The sequence below is a fragment of the Eublepharis macularius genome, chromosome 4 (assembly GCF_028583425.1).
Source record: "Eublepharis macularius isolate TG4126 chromosome 4, MPM_Emac_v1.0, whole genome shotgun sequence".
Taxonomy (NCBI): Eukaryota; Metazoa; Chordata; class Lepidosauria; order Squamata; family Eublepharidae; genus Eublepharis; species Eublepharis macularius.
In genome coordinates this window covers 35,842,567-35,868,450 of record NC_072793.1, presented here as the reverse complement: position 1 = coordinate 35,868,450, position 25,884 = coordinate 35,842,567, and the positions used below count along the sequence as shown (strand labels likewise).

The following is a 25,884-nucleotide window of genomic DNA, read 5'->3' as shown; positions in this document are numbered from 1 at the left end:
TTCCCCATGTGAAGACTGGCAGTGAGTTCTTTTCCTATCTTTAAAAAAATCTGCCCTTATGTCAATATAGCAATATAAGCATACAGAAAACATTTTTAAAATGGGGTGTTTGTGTGTGCTGTGATATCATTGGTGATGCCACTGATAATGACAGCACCCTCGTTTGAAAATTCTGATTAGAGATGGGCATGAACTGGGGGGGAAACGAACTGTGCAGTTCATGGTTCGTTGCATTTTACGAACCATCAACTTTCATGAATCTGCCCCGGTTCACGAACCTGTTCGTTTGGTTTGTGAAAACATCACATCCATGTCAGCAAATCATCACTTCCGGCCAGCAGAAGGCCACTTCCGAGTCAGCAGAAGGTCTGCAAGGAGTCCATCCCCCTGTTGCCTAGGAAACTGGTTGATCGGTGCCAGGCTGTTTGCAGTGACAAACCAAAAAACGAACGAGCCTACAGTTCGTGACGGTTTGTCAGAAATGGGCTTTGACGAACCGCCAGTTCGTGAACCACAAACCGAGCTGGTTCATCACGAACTTTGTTTTGTATTTCGGTTCGTGCCCATCTCTAATTCTGATTATTTAAGGCATATGAGGAAGAAGAAAAACTGTCTCAACTGTAAAAAGGCAAAGGAATGACATATGTGCAGAAGAACCATACCCAAACCAATTTCAATGTTTGGGGATCAACTGCTAAGAAAATCAGGAATAAGTTGAGTGTGTGGGAAAGCTCTGAATGTGGAGGTTCCCTTTAGTTACCATGGCTAGTAGCCTCTGCTAAAGCTATCCTCCATGATTCTACCAAATCTCTTTTTAAATTGTCTGTGCCTGTGGCCATCACTACATCCTCTGGCAACGTTTTAATCCCTTGTATAAAGAAGGATTTCCTTTAAGCAATTTAAAAATAGATTAAATTTCTGACAATTCGTTTCAGGTATAAAATAGAAGATTGTATATAGGTGTCTTAAACCATTGTGTTTTAAAATATAAACTTTTTGTTTGATAGCGGAATGAAAATTGTAATTAATTTCCCCTAAACAGCTTTTAGAAACCACAGTTCCGCACAAATTAGCGATGTTGTATTTTACCATTAATTTCTTTGTGATACCTATAATTTGTGGGGTATGACGAAAAATTTTAATACAAGTATTTCTAGTATTTCTCTGCTTTATACTTATTTGTTCTTGAGTAATTTTCCTTGGTGGGGATCTGGCTCTGATTTCATCCCAGTTAAAAATCCAGGAAATGTTTCTGAGTCTTGGAGCAGCAGCTGGAGAAGTTTAAACAAAATATATTAACTATTTTGCACTTAGACGTTTGTTAAGGTTTTCAATATAAAATATAAATTATACTTGATCAGCATTTGCTGAAAATTTCGTATATGCAATCTTGCAGTATAAACATAGTAGAATTTGAGGGTATTTTGAGCCTGGCCTTGCTTTTAGATGTCAGAATGTCTGCAAGGCTTTTTTTCTTTCTTTACAAATTTCATGCATAATGCGATCTGGTCTGTATGGAGCTTCCCTTGAAAACAGTTCACAGACTTCTTTTGGTTCCAGAATACAACTGTTTGAACCCACTGGCCAGTTCATTTGCTGAGAACACACATGACCAACTTTCAGGGAGCCTCACTTATTTCTGATTAACTTCTGGGCTGAAGATGTTGGTTCTTATTTTGAAAATGCCTCCATTTAAAAAATGCCTCTACATTTCAGGTCCTGAGGTTGCTTACAATGAAATTTAAAACAACCATTATAAAAAACAATACAGTTACATAGCAGTACTCTCAGCTACCTACAGCATCAATTTCAGAAGGCTGCCAAAGGTCAAGTTGAATTAAAAATGTCTTTAGGTACCTGAAACTCAGTAATGTGGTCACCAAACTAATATGCTCGAGGATGGAATCCTATAATCCAGGTGCTACTATTGAGAAGACTGTCTGCTCCAATGATGGGGCATCTGGAACAGTCCCCCTCAAAATATCTTAATTCATAGGCAGGTTTTTGTGGGAGTAGATGGTCCTTTAATTATGCTGGCTGCAGATGATTTAAGGCTTTATAAGTAAGAACCAGCATTATTAATTGCAAATACACATGAAGGCCTGCATCTACATATGAAGGTCGGGTGGTCTGTCTAGCATCCTGTTACCCAAAGTGGGTAACATGATGCCCCAGAATGTCCACGTGCAGGGGTAGAGAGGCCAAAGCCCCCCTACTGTGTTGCCCCCCCCCCCCCCGCAACTAGTAGCCAGAGGTATACCTCTGAAATGAGATGTTTCATTTAACCAGCATGAATAGCAGCCATTATATCTCATCTGGAAATGAAGTTATTGGAGAAGGTGGAGATGGATTTAGTCATACAGGATTCAGTAATCTGGCAGCTGCATTTTCAAATTATTTGAAGTTTTCAAATGCTTGTTGGGACCTCACCCATGCAGAGATTTCTGAAAGACTTAAGTCTCACCAAGTAATGATCTTTCCATGGCAAGGGCACTGCTGATTTCTGGGCTTGCAGAGCACCACCATATTCTCAGAGATCACCAAATCAAGCATGGCATCTGCTGCATATGTAGGCCTAATACATTTTGGAAAGTGGTTATCATGATGGTCCAAAACCACACCAGACATGAGGGATTCAGTGTCAGTTTTGAAGTCTCCTAGAATTAAAAGCTGGGTGACCTCAACACAAAGTCTGACTCTGCCAGCGTATGCAGGGAGTTTGTTAGCGAGGGGGTGGATGATATATCCAGCAATAGAAACACACATTCAAAACAGGGATTTACAATACACTTCAAAATTTTGATGGCACAGCACAGGCAAAAATTGTACATCTCTGAATGTTGAGGGTGTGCTGACACTTCATCAAGAAAGGAAGACAGTTAAATAAGTAAAGAGTCCAGTAGCATCTTTAAGACTAACCAAATTTATTGTAGCATAAGCTTTCAAGAACCACAGCTCTCTTCGTCATCATGCATCTGATGAAGGGAGCTGTGGTTCTCGAAAGCTTATGCTACATTAAAGTTGGTTAGTTTTAAAGGTGCTACTGGACTCTTTACTATTTTGCAACTACAGACTAACATGGCTAACTCCTCTGGATCTATGACAGTTAAACAAGATAATTCTATCTGACTCATCTAGCCAGGTTTTGGTAATACATTCTCATCCAGGATTAAATCATAAATGGCAGTTAAATTTCCTTGGGTCATGCTGCCATCCACCGCCTTAAGACCAAAGATATGCTGACTGCTGTGATACTCTTGACTGAGAAAAGGACCTGAACGAGGACATCAGCTAATTGTCTAATCCTTATCTCCCTTATGAGGCTAGTCAGTCCCACACTGATTCTGTTCCTTGGGTTACCCAGCTCTTCCCAGGCTGGCATAACCACCCAGGCACATAACAATGATTTCCTCAAAAAGAATGCAAGAGAGAACCCTAATAAAAATACATCATGCAAAACATAAACAGAAAAGAAGATGAACAACACGATTCCTCAGAGATCATAGTTATCACCTCACTCCTCTGTCAGGTCTATCACGCTCTTGCTTCTCTCTCGAGTGACACTGACAGCCCAAAGAGTTGAGTATGTGTGGGTGTTGGTGGTAGTGATGGGGAATATGTGATGTCAAAAACCTGAATGAAAAGATAAAAATTTTAAATTTCAGAAACCATTTAAAAGCAGAATATTTGTGTTACAGCTCCATTTACTTCTACATTGTCTCAGTCAGTTGTTGCCAGAAAATAATTTTAAGAGAAAATAATTGCTGCTAAATGTACCCTGTGTTGATTTCTCTTAGCATAAACTTTGGGACTATATGACTGATGATTTGCTCTCTAAAAATGGTATACCGGCGGTGTTTTCCCCCCAGCCAAAAGGGTACACAAATAAGAGCCATTGTGCTGCCTTTTAAAACAAGTCATTTAATTCTTCCTACAGTAACCTGGTTCTTAATGTTTCATTTTCCACAGTGCCAGAACCTATTAAGACCAGTTTAAGCCAGCCCCAACCTGCCGGTACCAGTACCAGTACTTCCACCAGCACTATTACTAACAATAGCAATGGCAAGCGTGCATCTGCCAATGGGCAGCAGCCAGCTGCATCCCGATACTTGCCTCGTGAGGTGCCTCCACGCTTCCGCCAACAAGAACAGAAGCAGCTTTTAAAGAGAGGCCAGCCTCTGCCTACTGGAACTCTGATCAGCACGAGCCCAGCACCAGGTACTGGACAAGCAGGAGCAAGTCCTCCTCCACAGCCAGGAACAGGTGGACATCACCACCCCGCTAAGACTCAGACCCCAGCAGGTAAGAGGCTTATGTTTTAAAGGGAATGACATGGAGAGGACTTGTTGGGATGTCTGTTTAAATAGCTAACTCAGAATTGTCCTTTTGTCATCTGAAATATAGGCTGTTTTGGAGGAAGAGATTTCATTATGTGTTACCGAGTATGTTCCTTTAAAAAGTATGCACGGACATTTGAGAGTCCCTGTACCTCAGGAATGCTTAAATAATATTGATAGGGTATTAAAAATTGAACACATTAATACTGTAGTTTGCATTACCTTTTTCAGTCATTTTTTTTCTGGCTTCCACTTGCTGTGTCCCAGTGATGTATGCTGATCTTTACTTCTTGGAAGGGTGGACAGAATAGAGCTGTAGTGAATGAAACTGAAGCAGAGATTTGCCTTAGGACTAAACTAGACATGACAGCTGGGGTCTACATGTATTTATAAATGGGTGCGCCTGCTCAGGTCTAAAGTAGGGAACATAGGTAAAGGGAACTAAACCCCGTTCCCCTTTTTTTTTTGCTGTGCTGTGGTGCTTTCAACAATTTTCTTCAAGTTCTGTTCCAATGCCAGAAGTGATCCAGGATGAAAAGTGCTGAAAGCCCTGAAGTGCTGAAGTAAGGGTTGAGATAAGGGCTGACATATTTGTTTAAAACAGATCCACACTTACCACTGTGTGGGATGTGAACAGGGGGTGGGGGTGGGGCACATTGCTCCTCTCATCTGGTTTGGCCCTTAGCAGATCATGAGATGTTTCTTGATGCAAAAGGAAAGGAGCAACGTAATTTGGCATAGGCAGACTCTTGAAATCTTGAAACTGTGATGGTAAGAACAAACTTGTGAATTATAAAGTCACTTTTGTGGCCTTTTGTCTCTTGAATGCTTATAATCTAATTTCTTAATGGAAGAGTCTTTATATGCAATGTAAAAGCAAATGCATAAACCAGTTTTTGCTTATCTCACACAGAGTTTATTCAGTGGTTGAAAAGAATTGAAAATATTTCCTTAGCTGTCAGTTCCAATTCTGTTTTAAGGGATCTATGCTTTAGAAGCTAGAGTGATATCCTCAAACCTTTGAGAATGTGAGGTGGAGACTGTGAAGGAAATTTTTTACCAACTTGCCCATCTGTGCCCATAACTATATCTTAATCAAACTACTCACCCTAGGCAAATAGCAATGCAAAGTCTTGAATCCTGCAGAATGGAGTGGATTTCTTTGTTGTTGTAATTGATATCATTGTTTTTGAAAAATGTACCTACTTTCAAAACAAAGAACATGTTTGGAAACCTCTTGAAACTGGTGAGGTTTATAAAGCACAGTTTAAATCTACTTGTGATAACACGTCAAAATGCTGTTACTCAGATTGCTATAAAAGAACAGGGTTATATCAATAAGGCCAAGAAATAGTGCAGTATTCAGGCATGGATAGTGCCAATTTGAATTTTTCCTGTTAGTACCGGCTACAACCAATAAACTGAGTGTGAAGGGAAGATGGATCTTTCCTTCTTGCAGTTCTTTACTGATTTTGTATTTTTATATCTTTATTGGGCCATAATAGACTGCTAACCAATTCCCTCCCAGTCAATACAATTTAAGTATCTTCTTACTGAACTGCTGTGTTAAGGATCATTGTTATCATTTTCTTGTTTCATTGGAATCCCATTCTGAGCAGGTGTGAAGCAAGTTGTGTATCATGGATCTACTTGTGCTGACACAAGCAAATACTGTTGGCCAAGCTGTTAGTTTACACAGGGGATTTTTCATACAGGTTATCCTGTATGAAGAGCCCTACTCTGTTTCTTTTAACAGGGTTAAACCATTCAGTGTTTGTAAAAGCAAATTATCCTACAAGCCAGGAAGTAATTTTGCATTCTGCAAGCATTCTAGCGTCATGCGAGGTGACATGTATATAGCTTGTAAAATTAGCATAGTCGACATTGTGTGTTACAATAGCGGAGTTCATTTCCTTCATAGTTATTTGTAACTCATACAGATGAAAATAACACAACATTTAATCTTGCTTCATGCTCAGTTAACTTTGGACATTCTTTTCAAATCATCCGCCTTAATCATAAGAGGCTGACATGGAAAAAATACAGAAACATGTATTTCAATATTTCTCATTAACTATTTTTTTTGTATTTTCTCTCATTAACTATTTTTCTGGAACACAAGTTGCACAACTCCTCTAACCTCTCTTTCTTCTTCTCAGTCCCTGATACCTAAACTCTCTGCGCAACGCCTTGTTTTCTCAGGTTGTTAGCGGTCAGACCCGCCCCCACAATATTAAAGGGCTTATCCTACTATACAAAAGGCTAACTGTGTTCCAGACAACTCACTTCCTACCTTGGTGCGCCTTCAGAGGGCACTGCTGCAGAGAGGAGCCCAGACGAGGCAGCCTGTCCCTCCGAGAGAGTGCCGCGGAAGGAAGCCCAGGCTGGGATCAGGTGCAAAGCAGGTGGCAATGCCTGCCCTCTGCCTTCAGTCAGCTGGGATCAGGAGCGGAGCAGGTGGCAAGGCCTGCCCCCGCATTCATCCAGCTGGGATCAGACGCAGAGCAAGTGGCAATGCCAGCCCCACCCCCTTCACCCAATTGGGATCAGGAGTGGAGCAGGTGGCAATGCTCATCCCCTCCTTCACCCGGCTGGGATCAGGAGTGGAGCAGGTGGCAATGCTTGCCCATCGCCTTCACCCAACTGGGATCAGGTGCGGAGCAAGTGGCAATGCAGATGGTAATGCCTGCCCTGCCCTCTTCACTCAGCTGGGTTCAGGAGCAGAGCAGGTTGCAATACCCATCTCCCTTCACTCAGCTGTGATCAGGCACAGAGCAGGAGGCAATGCCCCCCTCCCTTCACCCACTCAGGATCAGGAGCAGAGCAGGTGGCAATGCCTGACCCCCTTTACCTGGACAGAATCAGGTGTGGACTGGTTGCAATGCCTGACCCTCTTCACCCAGCCGCGATCAGGCACGGAGCAGGCAGCAATGCCCGCTCCCACATTCACCCAGCCAGAATCAGGTGCGGAACAGGAGGCAATGCCCACCCCTCTTCACCCTGCTGGGATCAGTAGCAGAGGAAGGGGCAATTCCCGCCCCCCTTCACCCAGCCAGGATCAGTCATGGAGAAGGAGGCAATGCCCACCTGCCTGCCCGCCCACCCCCTTTCTAGAGCCTGTTGTATTTTTTCCCACAATGGGCTTTGTTACTAGTGATTAAAAGTATACCATAAGTCCCTTCTCTGAATGTGCTTCAAGAACTAAAACTACTGCCCAAGCAGGCAGAAAACATGGAAGTTGCTGGCGAAGCAGGCAGACACTTGGAAGCCAGATCCTGGCTGGGAGATGGAACTTGCAAATGTAAGGAATGACAAGCGAGGCCAGCTCACCCCTTCCCATGCCCCAGAGGCTCCTGATACAATAGGGCCTTCTGAGAGTTCCTGAATTGATCAACATAACCCGCTCTATCAATCTCCCCTCAACCACTTCCCTATTCTTAGGTGATTCAGTGAGCTGATAGCCTCACCCATCCACCTCATAGGTCGTCAATCATAAATTGATATCTTTAGTTCCACCCAGGAAGACTTAATCAAACCTTCCTAGTTCATTGTCACCCCTGGAGATGGTTTACTGGCTTATTGTCCCACTTTGGAGATAGTTCACCAGCTCTTTGTCTCGCCCCAGAGACAACTTCTCAGTCCGTTGTCCCACTTCAGGAACTACCACTCAAGCCTTTCTTTTGGGGGTAGAAGATATAATCTTGTTCCTGGGTAGGATCCGTAGTATAAATTAGACTGCCCCTCTGCTCCTAACTGTGTGCATGCTTTGGATCCAACATCCCTCCTCAAACTCCGTTCGAGCCCTTCCACCTTGAAGTGCTGGCCATTCAATGCTCCTTCTCTTTCCTGGATGTCTAGATGGTATCACCCGACCTTTACTTTCTTTCCTAGTTAACCGTGAACGTGTATTGTGTGTGTCTTGTGTGCTGCTGATTCTTGTTACTCTCAGTAAAATTCCCTTTTTGTTGAAATGTCTGTCTAGTTATTGAAAGTAGTTGGAACAATCCTCATATACATCCGTGGAGATCCCTCAGTTACCCCCTCTTGCTGCCTTCTCCTTGCTACTAATTTCCTCCAACTTGGAAGGAGGCCTTCCCTTTGAGTAACAATATTGCTCCTCCATTCCTTTCTCCCTGTGCCATCTTGTTTCTTGTTTGAGGTGATTGGAGCTACAGCAAAGAGAACAGCTCAGCTCAGCCCTCTTGTTCATGATTGCAGTGGGGCTGCAGCACTGAGAGCCCTTTTTGCCTGTTTATAGGCCGATTCCGCACACGTTGGATAATGCACTTTCAATGCACTTTATCGATCGTTTGAGGTGGATTTTTTGTTCCGCACACAACAAAATCCGTTCCAAATTATCTATAAAGAGGCTTGGAAGTACATTATCCAACGTGTGCTGAATCAGCCCTTATCTTTATAGGCATGTTACTCATAAGACTTGCAGATGGATTGCACGCCATGTACTAGTATCTCCTACTAACCAGTTTGAAAATGATATCTCTGATGCTTGCAGAAATAAACTGATCAAAGCAAAAGTGCAGTATTTTCTTAAACATGTTTTTCCAAAGGAGTTTGCCGCTGAGATCTTCATGTTGCCTTGAAATCATAAGAGTTAAAACAATTTATATAGAATGTTTACAGTTTAAAAATTTACATCTCAAAATCTGTGCTTAAAGGTATTTTTCTTTAAAGAATTTTTTTTTTCAGCTGTTGATTTCGAAAGCTTCAAACCATTGGAGTTGGCAACCATGCCACACCACAAGCGCAATATATGATACGGTAATAACATGAACTAGTCCTTGGAGAGTTAATGGGCTCACCATCACTTATAGCCTAGCTGAGCAGAATTACTTGCAAATCTTGGAATAAATTCTTTCTTAAGAACAGCCTGAGACGTGTGGAAGTTGAATGGGGTCAACTAGAAGGGAGGTAGCCAGCTAGCCCTTGCAGCATACAGCTTAAGGCTTATTTTGGAACAAGCGAGTGGAAAGGAAGAGGCATTTTCTCACAAAAGAGACAGAGTTTAGGGCATACTGCGGACATTTTTTTAATTTTTAATTTTATTTATTTACGTTATTTATAGTCTGTCTTTCTTATTGAAACTCAAGGCAGATTACGCAGTGGGAGTACATTCAGTTTCAAAAACATTTCAATGAATAATGTTATAGGGTATATAAACAGAATTTGCAAAGATTTAAAACTAACAAGAATCCAATACAGAGTTGAAGAAATGCTAAAACAGAGGATAAGGAATTCTGACATATTAAACAGCATCGAAACTATCCAGTAGGATCATACTTTTTATGGCAACAGATAGTACATAATAGTAAATTCTGTAGTCCCTAGCCATTTACTGATGCATCTCTTTGAGACTATTTCTGACCAATGCAACTCTCTTATCAGAGTAAAAAGTCCTCTTGAATAATTCAGTTTTGCATTGTTTTCAGAAAGCCAGGAGAGTGGGAACTTTCTTGACCTTGTCAGTAGGTCATTCCATAAGGTGAGGGCCACCACAGAGAATACATGTGTGCAGGCAACTGTTAATTTTGCCCATGTGCAAGGTGGTACCTGCAGAAGGTACTGTTTAGATGAGCAGTGCTGCCATTATGGAATGTAGGGTGAGAGGTACAGGGGTGGATCTAGGGTTGCCGGCACCCAGGGCAACCCAAGTCCGGCAGCGCACGCACTCCCAGCACTGTGTGATGACGTCACTTCTGTGACATCATCACGCAGGGCGGAGCGTGCCACCAGTGGGGCAAGCCAGCTGCCCCAGCGCACGGTGCGCCGCGGAGCTAGCAGCGGAAGCGCGGGCAGCTGGGAAGCCGCCCGTGCCATTCGCCTGCCCTGCTGAGGGGGCGGCCGGCTTCCCGTGCGCTCCCTGTCCTGTGGGGCAGGCAAATGGCGCGGGTGCTCCCGGCAGCTGGCAGCTGCACCCAGCGCCCCCTCTTTGGCAGCGCCGGGGGCAGACTACCCCCTGTCCCCCCCCCATCGAACTGGCCCTGGAGAGGTGGTCCTATAGATAAGATGGACCAAGACTATGAAGAGTTTTGTATGTGATAGCCAATACCTTGAACTGACCCTGGTAGCTGATAGGTATCCAATGGAATGACTGCAGAATGGGTGTGATATTCATGCTCCTCCTAGCTCCCAATAATAACCAAGCTGCAGCATTCAGCACCAACTGGAGTGTCTTGAATAGTAACAGCAACAACGATTTAATACCACCCTTCAGGACAACTTAATGCCCACTCAGAGCGGTTTACAAAGTATGTCATTATTATCCCCACAACAAAACACCCTGTGAGGTGGGTGGGGCCGAGAGAGCTCCTAGAAGCTGTGACTGACTCAAGGTCACCCAGTTGGCTTCAAGTGGAGGAGTGGGGAATCAAACCCAGTTCTCCAGATTAGAGTCCCATGCTCTTAACTACTACACAAAACTGGCTCTCAGTACAGGAGACCAAACTGAATTCCACCAAACTGAACTCCAGGGAAAGTGAAGGATACAATATCCTTCAAGATCTCTGCTTCCCACTCATTATCACTTCCGTCTTGTCTGAGTTCAGTTTCAGTTTGCTTACTTTCAGCCATTTGACTATAGTTGTCAGGCAGCGATACAAAATCTCTACTGCATCCCGTGGTGTTTTTGATAGTGAGATATAATTTAGTAGTAGTAGTAGTAGTAGTAACTTTGTGCTTATATACCGTGCTTCAGGACAGATTAGTGCCACACTGAGAGCAGTTAACAAGTCAGTGTCATTATTAGAGCTGGGTGCCACCGGCATAATGATGGCATCCAATTCCGTAGCTACAAATGAGTTCTCCTGTAAGCTTTACACAGTGGTTGAATAACATAAGGGATAAGATTGCTCACTGTGGAACCCCACTTTAGAGATTGTTGGTCTCCAACAGCAACCCTTTGGGCATGTTCCATGAGAAACTATTTAAACCAGTCCAAGGCACATATTTCAATACCCTCTTCTGTCTCCAAACACCCCAGCAAAATGGTGTGGTCTCCTGTATTGAAGGCTTTGCGCAGAAAGGGTAGATGGGAGACTGAGCGATAATCGACCACATGATTTTTGTCTAAGGATAATTGACCACATAATTTTTGTCTAGGGATGATTTTTTTAATTAGCGGGTGGATAGTTGCCTGATTGAGTGACCAAGAGAAAGGTGCCCTTATCTGTGTGTCTATGTGCCCTCAAGTCACAGTCAATTTATGGTGACCCCGCAAGGGGCAAGTGAAGGCAAGTGAGAAGTAGAGGTAGTTTGCCAGTGCCTTCCTCTGCAGACTCTTCCTTGGTGGTTGCCCATAAGTACTGACCCTGCTTTGCTTCTGAGATCTGATGAGATCGGGGTATACCACGCCGCCTCCCCTCTCACCCTGAGTTAGTAACTGATTTATGATAGGACTCAAAGGTTCGTTTATGTGGTCCTTACATGATTTTAATGGCCAAGATGGGCAAGGATCCAGCACACAAGTAGTGGCCTTCACAGATGCTAGGATCCTGTCATTGTAACTGGTTCAAAGTGGTTCATACATGAGCCAGATAGTGTGTGGAACGTTGCTTCCACCTCGCCTATAATACAGCTGCTCTCATCGCCATTTCATAGGTCTTCCAATGGGCTCTGTAGCATGCTCTATCAGTTTCAGCATAAGTTTTCTGCCAGCATCTTCTTTAGGTCACCGTGCAACTGAGCTCTTTACATAGTTCCCAGAAGCTTACAAATGCTTGAGAGTAGTAGGCCTGTTGTTACAAAGTTTCATTTCAAAGTGAATAGGAAGAGTAACAGTTTTCTAGAGGTGTAGGTTTCTTGTCCAAAGAAACTGTGTTAGTGTAAACAGCAACAAAAGGTAGGAGTGGAGTATGACATACAAATGACCTACATCTTTTCCACACTGTGACACTGTGAGATCTCTGTCTTTTGGTGCTACACCTCTGAAGATGCCAGCCACAGCTGCTGGTGAAACGTCAGGAACTACAATGCCAAGACCACGGCAATACAGCCCGGAAAACCCCCAACAACCATCGTAGGAGTGGAGTTGTTACAACTCTCTTTTATAATAGCACACTCACCAGACCTTGCTGTCACATTCACACCCTTTGCACCTTTTCCTAAGAGTTTGTATCAGTGGAGGATATTTCTAACAGCAGAGAGAAGATCTTGGTAAATCAGTATCTTTGTGTTGGGTGAAATGCATAGGGAACATTGTTTAATTTGAGTTCTTTCCCCCTCTGGCTTGATGAAAATTGATCCTGTTCAGGGCTGGAAAAGTCCCAGCCATAGATGCAAATGCCTAGAAATTTGGAAGGTTTTTCCTCCTTTTTTGAAAAATAAATAAATAAATGCCTCAGGTTTCATGAAGATGAAATATTCAACAGTGTTAGTGCTCCAGGACTAAAGACCAGTAGTTAAAACATTGCAAGGGTTAAATCCTTGAGAGGTTAGATTTAATTTATTTGTCTTAACCCTGTTTTCCCTCCAAGAAGCTCATCATGGTGTTCTTAATTCTCCCCTGATTTATCCTCACCACAACCGTGTTGAGGTAGGTTAGACTGAAAGAGAGCAACTGAGCTTCAAGGAAGAATGCGGATTTGAACCTGGTTCTCCCCAATCCTAGGCTACTAGTCTGTTGGTCCACACTGATTTCAGTCCTGATTTCCAGTTTCTTTGTATTAATACTCTAACCATTGAGAGACGTATGTGCCATTGAGAGCAATTGCGGTTTGAGTAAAATATTGGACCTCATTAAAGTATAAAGTGTGTGTGTGTGTGTGTGTGTTGTGCGTGTACATATGAACATAGTATCAAATTTGCCTCAATCTTTACTGAAGAGTTAATTTTTTTTTTGGCACTTTGCATTTGGATCTGTTCTTTCGAGTCTTGTTTGCTTATTTTCTAGTAAGGCAGTCTAGAGGTTGCAAAATAATCTCTTTTAGGAGGCTAAATGCACAAACATTCTTTATATTCTTAACATTCCTGTGTTCATTTTTCTCTTGTTTGAATTCCTAGCCATTACATACAGTTTATAAGTCCATTGGATTGTTATAGGTCAAAGTGAAATCTTCAATTCAAAATATGTATATGTTAATAAATTTACTTTTGAAAGTTGGTGTTGCTGCAGCATTATTGGAAACACCTTGTTTTGATGCTTCTTTTAATGGTTTTGTTGATGGGCTCAATTGTATTTCAATTGAAATAGCATTTAGAGTAATTTATATTCCACCATTTATAGGAATGCATACTTCTTTAGCCTTTTAATTTTTAACTTTTCCTATTTTTGCAGTCTCAGAGTAGGTAATATTTGAAAACTTTAAGTAATAATGTGCACTTAATAAGATACATAAAAATAAATCTGTCTTCAAATTTTTATACAATTCTGATGCAGATTCTGCTTAACCTTAAAATTGTGTGTTTTTGGACTCTTTCACTTTAAAGAGTTTAAATGCCTGTGGAAGAACTCAGTTGTTGGCTATGAGCCTTGGATAGTTTTTGTAAGTGCTGATGCTGTTGAAAGTTAAATAAGTAAGTGGAGAACCAAAGAGAATACTAGTACTGGATATATACTTGAAGAAAAGATGACAGAAGGAAGGAATGATGGAATCGGAGAGCAATCCTAAGTTTAGATCTATTCAATCATACTTAGATCTATTCTACTTAGATCTATTCAATGGGGTTACTGCCAGGAAAATATTTTTAGGATTGCACAGTTGGAGTTTTATCCGTAGACTAAATCTTTAAACTATTGAATAATAAAATTGTTAAGATATAGCATGAATTTCTATGCAACTTCAAGCTAATCACTTAGTTGATACTGAAAATACTAGTTTAAATAAATATAATTTATTAAAGCAATATTACACAGTGTATAGTACAGTATCCCTGCAAGGAACTTAGTGCTGCTTACATACAGTTCATTTGCAGGTGGTCTCCCATCTAGGCTGCTTATCTTCTGCAGAACTGTCATGTGCCCTCAGACTCCTGTATTATTGTTAGACATTATGTTAATTAAATGTACATTAACAGATGAGTATAGTATTGCTGACCATTTTTGTTTTCCACTCTGTGTCTGGAAAACATCCAAATGGGAGTAAAAATTAAAGCAAAGTATCTGGATAATTCCAAGCTTAAATTAAGTGTGTGTACTTTAGAACAATGGCTAAATAAATCTGAGTAAAAAGAACAGAAATGAGTGCATATTATTTGTCATTCAGCATGTTTAAGATAAGTTATACATCCGTAACCCCCCTTGATATATCTGTTTGCATGTAATTCATCTTGGTCATTCTTACCTGCAAAACTGTGTAAATGACCCAAGGAAACATTTTAGCTCAGTTACAATCCAGTAAGTGTTTCTACTGAGTTACATGAGTTCATCTTCATTCTTCTGTGCACTCCCACATTGGGGACTGCGCATGCATAGGCCAGGCGCTCAGAAAGTTTTACTTTCTTCTTTAGAGCTCCATTAGGGGCCGCTTCTCTCCAGGTCATAATAACACGTTTCTTGCCCAAACAATCAAGTGCTTTGTGAGTGGAGTGGCCCCTTCTCTCAGTTCTCTCTGAGCCGCTGCAAGGAGAAGAGCCTTTGTGAACTCCGTGTGTATTTTCCTTGATCCCTTTCTATTCGGACTAATGTCCTAGGCTTTGACTTTAAATGTGTTTCTTGTGCTTTGCAAATGGTTCAGCCCTCTTCTGTCCATCTAATTTTGGCTTTGAACCTTGGCTTGGACTTTGACAGCATCCCCATCTACTCTCAAATTGTAAGCCTCTCTGTCTTGCCTCAGTATGTGTGAGAAGGCACTTTTAAAGAAATATTCCCCTTGCAGGGCCAGAATGACTGTCACGGATGCTTATGAACGTTGTCTCTTGTGCTTGAGGGAAGGCCACAACATGGTGGCCTGCAAACATTGCCAACAATTTACCCCCAAGGCCAGAAATAAGAGGGCCCTGAAGCTGTATGCCTCATGATGGGAGGAGGTGCTCACAAACTCTGATACTCTGGTGGCGAAGATACTGGCCACAAAAGAGCATTCCCCATGGGCTGGATAATCCAAGTCGGTGCCGAGGTCAAGTCTAAGTGCAAAATCTCCCTAAGATCTCCACCAGATTTGAGACCTGCATCAGAACTGCCAGCCAAGAGACCTCACCGAATTAAGCATTTGGACCAATCTAAAAGGCTACGTCAGAGTCAATCACCTACTGGTGGAACCAAAAGCGATGAAGTCCTCTTTCTAACTCCAAGGACCCAATCACCATGCCTCCATTCACCCAACCAGTCGCACTTGGATGGGGACCTGGAATCAGCTGTATCCCCAATTCAGCACTTGAGGCCCACACATACCCAATACCAAGTATACTAAAGTACCTTTGTGAACTTCAAAATAACAGTTTAGCTGTATCATCTTTAAAGGTACCTTTGGCGGCTATTTCTGCCTCACATGTTCCGACTGAAAGAAAATCAATTTTCTTATTTTACTACAAACACTGTTAGTCAATTCTTTGAAGGGATATACAGCCTACCCCACCCCATTATGCCAATTGTTCCTCAATGATCTCTCTTGCTAGTTCTGCTCCACCTAATGTTAAACACATTTAAGCTACATATCCAATCGACATACTATCTTACAAGACTTCGTTTCTCGTAGCCGCTACTTTAGCCAGAAGGGTCAGTGAAATGGCTGCATTGAGAGCAGATCCCCCATATATAAAATTCCATGAAAGGAAGGTAGTCCTGAGACCTAGCTTGCAGTTTCTACCTAAGGTAACTTCCCAGTTTCACTTAACACAACATCTGACGCTACCCATCTTCTTTCCCAGACCACAGTCCAGATGGGGAAAAGCACTACAAACACTTGATGTAAAAAGGGCATTAGAATTTTATTTATACAGAGCACATTCATTTCAATCAGATCCACATCTCTTCGAATGTTTTGGGGGTCCAGATAAGGGCAAACGTGTATCCTCTCAAACACTGTCTAGATGGATCATTTCAACCATGCAGCTCTCCTACAAACAAATCACAATCAGAAACCCACTCCAACTGAAGGCACATTCTACGACGGCACAAGCTTCTTTGTTGGCTCTTCTACAGAGAGTACCCTTGCAAGACATTTGCAAAGCTGCGGCATGGTCTTCTGTGGACACTGTTGTAAGACATTATGCTATAGACATGAGTTCCAGGCATGACGCTTAGGTGGGGAAAGCAGTGCTACATTCTCTGTTTAACTAAAAACAAAAACAAAAAATTAGAAACACTATGTAATTCAATGGTTGTTGGGGGTTTTCCGGGCTGTATTGCCGTGGTCTTGGCATTGTAGTTCCTGACGTTTCGCCAGCAGCTGTGGCTGGCATCTTCAGAGGTGTAGCACCAAAAGACAGAGATCTCTCAGTGTCACAGTGTGGAAAAGATGTAGGTCATTTGTATCTACTCAGGAGGGGTGGGGTTGAGCTGAGTCATTCTGTAAGAGTTTCCCAGGGTGTGGAATGCTAATGGCGGGAGGCTTCACTGTAACCTGAGGAGGTTCTTTTGCATATGGATTGGTGCTTGATGTGCTAATCTTCTCTGCAGGGCTATTGTCGGGTGTGGAGTGTTTTGTTGGCCTGGTGTTTTTCAGAACTGGAGCCCATGCTCTTTTCATTCTTTTGGTGCTACACCTCTGAAGATGCCAGCCACAGCTGCTGGCGAAACGTCAGGAACTACAATGCCAAGACCACGGCAATACAGCCCGGAAAACCCCCAACAACCATCGTTCTCCGGCCGTGAAAGCCTTCGACAATACTATGTAATTCAACCTAGCTGACTCTCAGTTGGTAGTCAATAGTTGTTCCAAAGAGTTTCAAGCCCTTAAGCTGACAATTCACATCTATGACAGTTTGCATTGTTCTAGTTACTGGTAATAAAGTTGTTTGGGAGAGATTTCACCCTACTGTAATGGTGTGTAACTTGGCAATCTCATAATGTGGAACTGCACAGAAGCCCATTCAATGAACAATTACTGGTAAGTGCAACACTGTTTTCATTGAGTTCTTCTGTGTGTTGTGTGTTATGTGCCGTCAAGTTACCGCTGACCTATGGCGACCCTATGAATGAAAGACCTCCAAAACATCCTGTCATTAACAGACTTGCTCAGATCTTGCAAACTGGAGGACGTCGCTTCTTTTATTGAGTCAAGCCATCTCATTTTAGGTCTTCCTCTTTTCCTACTGCCTTCTACTTTTCCTAGCATTATTGACTTTTCTAGAGAATCTTGTCTTCTCATAATGTGACCAAAGTATGATAGCCTCTGTTTTGTCCTATTAGCTTCTAGGGAGAATTCAGGCTTGGTTTTTTGGTTTTCCATGGTATCTGCAGAACCTTCCTCCAGCACCACAGTTCAAATGAATCGATTTTCTTTGTCAGCTTTCTTCACTGTCCAACTTTCATATCCACACATCATAATGGGGAATACATTGTTTGGATTATCTTGATCTTCGTTCCCAGAGAGACATCTTTATCTTTAAGGATCTTATCTAGCTCCCTCACAGCTGCTTTTTCAAGTCTCAATCTCCTTCTGATTTCCTCGTTGCAGTCTCCCTGTTGGTAGATGATTGAGCCAAGGAACAGAAAATCTTGAACAAGTTCAATTTCTTCATTGTCAACTTTAAAAATGTGTAACTCCTCAGTAGTCATTACTCTTGTCTTCTTGATGTTCAGATGTAATCCTGCTTTAGTGCTTTCTCCTTTAACCTTCATCAGTAGTAGTTTCAAGTCTTCATTATTTTCTGCCAGTAACATGGTATCATCTGCATATCTCAAATTGTTAATTTTCCTTCCACCAATTTTTACTCCAGCTTCTTCTAGATCTAATCCAGCTTTCCTTATGATATGCTCTGCATAGAAGTTGAACAGGTAGGGAGATAATATGCATCCTTGTCCGACACCTTTGCCAATTGGAAACCATTCTGTTTCCCCACATTTTGTCCTAACAATAGCCTCTTGTACAGAGTAGAGGTTGCACATCAAAACAATCAGATATTCTTCTATACAGTTCTTCTATGCAGGCACACATTGCCTCTCTCCTGGCCCGCCATGAACTCTCTAGAGTGAGGTATCTGGTATGAACTCGCAGAGTCTCAAGAGAACTGAGGGAAGGGGCCGTTCCTCTCATAAGGCATCTGACTGTATGGGCAGGAAACACGTTACTGTGGCCTGGAGAGAAGCTGCCCCTAATGGAGCTCTAAAGAAGCAAGTAAAACTTTTCAAGTGGCTGGCCTGCACAAGCGCAATCCCCAATGTGTGCTTGCACAGGAAAAACTCGATGAACAATGGTTACAGCTAAGTGCAACCCTGTTTTATTATGTTAACTTCCATTTTAAAAACTGGCCACATTCTTTGCCTCTTATTAGACACTAACCTATTGAGTCCTCTAATAGCTAGAAACCCTACCTAACCTTTTTATAAGCCTGGTGGTTTATCATCTTTTAAAATACAGCTATCTTTGCAGAAGCCAATAAACAGAAACTGTTTATCCTCAGTATCCTTAGGTGCCCTTTTTCTGATGTGAATTAAAATGGAATAAGTTATTAATTATTTTAAAATTAAAAGCCTTGGCTAAAACTTTCCATACTCTTAATTTTCAGTATAAATCTATTCACGTTCACAGTGAATCTATTAAAGAAAACCTATATGATGATACCAAAAGCAGGGCCTTTTTTAGTGACAAGCACATTGCTGGCTTCAAATCTTAAAAATACTGGTGGTAATTCCTTTCATTGCGTGTTTTAGAAGTGGCAGGGTATTAGATTTGTTGTGCTTCTCTAAACCGGACATTTGTGTTCAGAGTTGTGTTAATCATGTGCTGTTTGAAGTACTGTTAAAAGGGTTAAATTGGAAACAAAGGTAAACTGAGTGTACTTTGTGTGTGGTGAGCACATAAGAAAAAGTAGCTACAAGGTACAAGATAGATGAAAGGTCAGACAGAGAGTGCAGAATATGGCTGTAGTGTTTTAGTAATTGCAGTGCCTTAATGAATGTTCCTAGGAAGAAAAATAGCAGCACTGGTAGGTTGTTAAACACTGCATTTTCAAGCTGGTTGAGGTGTGTGTGTGTGTGTGTGTGTATGAGAGAGAGAGAGAGAGAGAGAGAATTGTGATCAGCAGCCCTTGCTTCCTCACAATGGCGTTTTTGTATATTTTTAGCATGGCTAATCGCTTTTGGCTGGGTTGGAAATTGACCTGCTCTTCCTGCTGCTTATGCTCCAAGTCCTAATCTTCCTCTGGGATGTTTATGACATAACAGCTATTTTCTGTGAGGGGATTTCTATGATGCAAAATAAGACCAGAATTTCCAATGACAGTTGCAGAGAAGCAGGCTGGATTTTAAGACCTTCCCTAAAATGTTTGTATAAGCTTCACTTTTAAAAATCAGTCCTAGCCATTGCTGTTTGGAGGGCTGTTAGAAGTGGCACATCACAGTGTAAACACACAGTTTTTGATTGAGAGCTGATAGTAACTTGTACCACATAAGAGATTTTTAAAATTGGTTTTATTTTATTTTAGAATTTGTCTATAATGGACTGAAATAGTACTACTTTTTATTTCTTCGAGATGTGCCCAGCAAGAGCCACTAAGCTTAATCTTTCAAACAGCTGTAAGAAGGAGAGAGAACATAGTTGAAGTGATATTTATTCCCATTTCCTTTCTCATGCTTGCAAGTGAAGAGTTGGTTGGGTTTAAGACTGGAAATGTGATTTTAATTCTTAGGCGCTAGCATCACATTTTGGTATTCCTATGTCGTATTTTTAGGAAAAAACCTGGTCAATGCTGGAAAAAATATTTTAGGATTTGTGCTAGTCACCAGGTGGTTAGTATTCTTCTAGCCCCTCTTGGCCTGCCTACACCTGCAAAGAGATGGCATCTCTCACAGTGAAGTTCCTGGCCTGCTTGGCGAAGGTGCCCTTTATGTGCAGTTCACATGTACAGCTCCTCAGTAAGAGGCTGCAGCTGGGATACGATGCCCTGTTGCAACCTTATTAGTGCACACGCTCCTGGAATGAGGTCTGCACATCCTGCGTCTGGGTCCAGGAAGGAAGCCATAGCACTCTGAAACATATGCACCAGAGGAATGACCAGACCCAGGGTTGCCATGTCGGACAAGACTGTGACAATTAATTCCTTGAAAGTCCTCAGGACCTCCACTGTCTGAGAGATGGTGAGCCAAGGACAGACTAGCTGGAGCAGCTGAAGCCAAAGTCCTCTACTATGGAAAAAGGCTGCTTGTCTAGGGCAATCCTCTCTGTGATCTTCCAAGTGACAAGCCTAGATGCCCTCTGGATCCCCACCACCCCCTGGCACACTAGTGCCATGCACACTAAACATCTCCGGCAGAGATGCTTGGCGTCCCTTCCCAACAGGTAACCTGGGGGAGGGGGAAGCGCCAAAGGCCTGCTGGCCTGCTGGCAGTCGTGTAGTGCCAGTTTTTCCCCTGCAAAGATGCGCCACCTGGTAGTGCTTCCTTATATGGTTCCTGAGGCTAGTTGTTGAGAGTTTATTCACATCCTTCCCTCAACTGGCCCAGACCTGACAGTGCTGGCATTGTGCATACCAGGAGTCTTCCATTTTCTGGAAATGCTCCCAGGCTTTGGAAAAGAAGGGGGGCCCACCTACTGTGAGGTGCTCAGGGCAGACACACAGTTTCTAGGGTGGGCAGAAGAAGATGGCTGAGGGCAAAGGGTAGACATGACTTCCACAGTGTCTTCCTCCACCATCCTCTCTTCCTGCCTCACCTTGAAAGGCCTGCTGCTGGCCTCAGAGGAAACTGGATAAGGCTTACCAATGGTGGGCCCCTCTTCCAGTTCCTCCAACATCCTCCGGATCCCTAGGGTGAGCACCCCCCAAGTCCACCCCAAAAGACTCCTCATGCTGCTCTTGCTTCTGGGTCTCAACAGCTGGAAGAGGGGGCGGCACCAGCAGCAGGCCCCTGCCCAGTGCCAGCTCCTGCCTCAGGCACCTGTGATGGGGTTGGTGCTCCTGCAGGTGCCTTAGGAAAGAGGGCCTAATAAATCCTCTTGCTATCACCAGAAGCCAGGATGGTGAACAGCAACTGCAAACAACAAATCACCTACAACAGGACAAAATAAAAAAGACACACACACACACACCCCAAAGAACAAGCAGCAAAATAAATAGTAACCAGCTTCAATCAAAGCCCCCTCACACACAAAAGCCTAACCAAAGCACCCCAAAACAGCAAAAAAGCCAGTTTTAAAATGCAAAGTTAAAAAAAAAACTTTTCCATTCCCTCCCCAACTCTATCCCTCTGAGACACCAGGCCAACCTCCTGCCTCCGAAGAAAGAAAAACCCCAGTGAGTCTATGTCCTTCAAACCAGGTAGCAGCAGAAGTCCTCCAGGAGCAAAAGCAGGTCTCAGCAGGCAGCAGCAGAAATCTACTGTGCAGTAGAATCCAATCACAGGTGACATAAAGTCCAAAGCAGGCCTGGCCCAGGCCAGACCACAGAGAGAGTACACAGCCAGCAGCAGGGAGGGTCTCAGATCTCTCCAGGCAGCCAAATCACACACACCACACAAAATGGCTACTCTGAGGCAAGGCTGCCTATTTAACTCCTTGCAAGGTAGTTTAAAAAAGGCTCTCTCCTTCTGGCCAAATAAGGGGAGCTCCTGCAAGGAATGGCCATTCACTTTTTCCTTCCCCCTCCCTTCTGCCTCTGCCTCACTCCCCCTTCCCATCTGGTAAAGAAAGGCAGGAAACAGTGTTTCTTTGCTGTTCCTTAGCAAAGGAACAGCCCAGCCATTATTACTGAAGTTTACTGGATGCCCAAGTTAATTTGGCAAACTTGAGTTCGAGAATACCAAATCTGATTTGGTATTCTCTTTTGAGTTACAGTAATACCGAATTTTACAGAATCAGGAAAAATTCAGTATTTTAAAAATATCAAACCTGAGTTGCACATCCCTAATTGGACATGCACAGCCTTATGTTCTCCAACAGTGAATGGCAGATTGCATTACATTTTTCGCTTCCTTGATGAAATGAGATTTGATTCTACTTCTATGATATATATATGTTGTAATGATCTAGTCTGCATGCATTAATTATTTCTGGAAATCACAATGCTGTGTTCTCCATGCAGTAGAATCTCATTGAGAAGCTCTTTACTGTAGGGTGGGGGTGAGGCTTGCCAAGCTGTGGAGTTTAAAAGACAAATGGCAGTGGGGGCTTGAAGGAACTCTTTTGCAGCTTGGGCTAGCAGGAAGGGCAGAATGGGATGGCCTGCTGCCTCCTCCCGCCTTGGCAACCCTGTGAGTCCAGTGTACCTTGCGGTGAGTCCACATACACGGATCTGATCGGGGGTTCAGGCATGTGATGTGGTTTAACTGGATTAAGCCAGATTGGCATAAATCTGGTTTTTAAGCATGCTGTTGAACCCAGATTGCACACTCCTACTTTTTACTGCTTTGGAGATAGATGCTTGACTTTGATGCTTGTTATGAGAAGGAACAAGTGGGGGGCCTACGGAGAATGGTTGAGTGGAGGGGATAAAGTGGGAATTTCTCACAGACATTTATTTATAGCCAGGGTTTCTTACTGACACTCAAGGCAGATTACAAAATATAAAAACAATGCAATGAGACAGCATAAGACATCCATAAACAATGCAATGAGATTAGTATTTCAAAATTAGAGAACAATGCCAACAAAAACTGGCTAAGGCATGACTTATTGTAAACAGCGCAGAAAGCAGGCTGCAAAGGCAGAAGATAATGCAGCAAAACCAAGATGATACATACAATAAGCATTGCAATAGACTGCAGTGCTATTTCCTTATAAAAGCTCCTCCTGAACTATTCCAGTATACTACAGCTCTGATTGTTTTATAAAAACACCCTTCTGAATGTTGCTGTTTTGCACATTTTGTGGAATTATTGAAGTATGGTTGCCTTCCTGATCTCTTCATGCAGGCTCCTCCAGAATGTGAGAACCATAACAGAGAGCCCCAATTAGCCTCCTTTCCAGGATTCTGAAACTTTTAGGGGGCCGGGTGGTCAAATTTCTTCTTCTCCCACCTTCCCCCAGTCAACTGATTTTTAAATTGTTGCTGTCTGTGTTCTGTATCTCCTGGAACATGCAGATACAACATAACCTAAACAGTATTGTGCAGCATGCTACTGTGCCAATACCTACAGATCTACCTGGAGTATACTTACTTTTAGCAGACCGCTTTTGGAGTAGAACATCTTTTGGTTAATTTATATTCCATTTTTTTCATATCTGCAGAGTTCTCAACTATATAAAACCCTGCTTTTTTGTGGATGATCTGGCTGATTTTTTTATGACAGACATAGCCCAATTAGTTTATTATTAGATATAACATTAACCGCTTGGAGACCCTTGAGAAACCAATTAATATTAAACTTCATCATGATGATTCAGGTGCTATAGTGGGCTTGAGTTCTTGGACTCTATAACAGGCAGTCATTCACCTGCTACTTAAAAAAAAATCACTAGAGAAGAATGGTTTTGCCAGTCTCTAATTTGCCCTTCCTCAGATGGTAGGAAAAGTTGTTGGAGAGCAACTCCTGGCTGCCTTAGATAACTCATCTGCCCTTAAACCCCTTTCAGTCTAGTTTCAGGCTGGCCTATGGGACAGAGTTGCAGCTGGTGGCCTTAGTTGATGACCTCCATCTAAATGTAGGCAAGGCCTAAGCCTCTCTGCTGTTCTTACTAGACTTATCAGCAGCCTTTGACTCAGTCAGCTATACCATCCTGTGGATATGTTTAGAGGTAGAAGTAGAGATTAAGAGATATCCTTATGAGTGGAACTCACATGGTTGCTTTTGGGGACCAGTTGTCTTTGGTGTGGGATCTGCTTTCTTGGATTCCACAAGACTCTGTCTTATTCCCCATGCTTTTCAGTCTTCATATGGAATCCATAGGAGAAATCATGCATGGTTCTGGAGTAGGTTGTCATCAGTATGCTTACATTTCTTCATCCAAATCCTCCAGAGAGAAATCCTGAACCAATACCTGACTGCTGTGCTTAAATTGCTACAGATAAATGAGCTGAAACTGAATCCTGGCAAGAAGGAGGTAATGTTGGTTGTGAAGGCTGAGGTGCTGAAGATGGTGCCTCCCACTTTTGATGGGGTGGAGTCCAACTGACCCTCATGGATCCAATTAAGAGCTGGGGTGATACTGGATCCAACTTTATCACTGGAGAAGCAAACTAATGCAGCTGCATTCTACCAACTTCACTTAGCTTGGAAGATGCCCCCCTACTATGATGCAGCTGATCTGACCATGTGGATGCATGCTGTGGTTACCTCAAGGACTAGACTATTGTAATGCAGTCCAGATGGATCTCCCCTTAAAGATAACTCAGAAACTGCAGTTTGTACAGCATGCCATAGCTCAACTACTGTCTGGTGCTAAGAGAAATGTACATGACACTCCCATTCTACAGATGCTCCATTACTGATCAATTACTGGCTTCGTTTCAAAGGTTCTAGCTATCACCTTCAGAGCCCTTAATGGCATTGGACCCACAAACCTGCAGGACCACTTCTCCTGCTGTATTCCACCTTGGCAGTTTCACTCATATGAGCAAAAGCTTCTGAAGGTGCCACCCTGAAAACAGGTAAAAGTGGCAGCTACCCATTCACACACATTTTCTGTGGGAAAATAGCAGAGTCCAGTAGCACCTTTAAGACTAACCAACTTTATTGTAGCATAAGCTTTTGAGAGCCACAGCTCACTTCATCAGATGCATGACGTCATGCATCTAATGTCATGCATCTGACGAAGAGAGCTGTGACTCTCAAAAGCTTATGCTACAATAAAGATGGTTAGTCTTAAAGGTGCTACTGGACTAACTCCTCTGGATCTTTTTTCTCTGGGGGCTCCCACATTACGGAACGGCCTGCCTGAAGCTGTGAGGAAAGCTCCCATGCTTCTATCATTTGCAGAATCTGCAAAACCAAAATGTTCAGGAGGGCATTATTACTAAAAGATTAGAATTATAGATTCAATTCAATTCAAATACCTTTAATGGCATACAAAGATCTAAGACAGCAAACAAGTCACTATAAAATTACATAAAATATCGGAAGTCAATACATTTATACAAAACTTGTATGAATCTTAAGCGCACCCACTAAAAACTCTGCAACCACTTTAGAAATCGCTGTATCATTATCCTTTAACAGAAAACGACAAAAGGATAAATTGTCCTGGTGTTCAATATGTTTTGGCAACCTCTCAAACAGCATTCTCCGCAACTTATCATATAAATGGCATTCCAAAATTATATGCTGGATGGTATCAGGGCAGTTGGCTCCACACAAACAATGTCTTTCTGAAAAGGGGACTCGCTGGTATCTCTCCTGAAGGACATTGGAGGGAAAGGCATTTAGTCTGGCCAACATAAAGGCCCTACGACAGCCTGGGGTCTCAAGATCATAAAAGTACTGCGGAATTCTGCCAAGATATGTAGTCAGTCCTAATGCAGCTGAGGAGCAAACAAAAGGTTGGGCTGGAAATAACTTCTG

General features: G+C 42.6%; 1 protein-coding gene across 2 annotated transcripts in view; it reads left to right on the top strand.

The window, feature by feature from the left end:
• The window catches only part of TNRC6C (trinucleotide repeat containing adaptor 6C), a 169,011-nt gene that overhangs the window by 66,288 nt on the left and 76,839 nt on the right, over nucleotides 1-25,884 (top strand). For both annotated transcript variants that reach the window (XM_054975961.1, XM_054975960.1), the window contains exon 4: nucleotides 3,970-4,302. In XM_054975961.1, coding sequence (XP_054831936.1) covers nucleotides 3,970-4,302 — 333 coding nt within the window. The remainder of the gene's footprint in view (nucleotides 1-3,969; nucleotides 4,303-25,884) is intronic.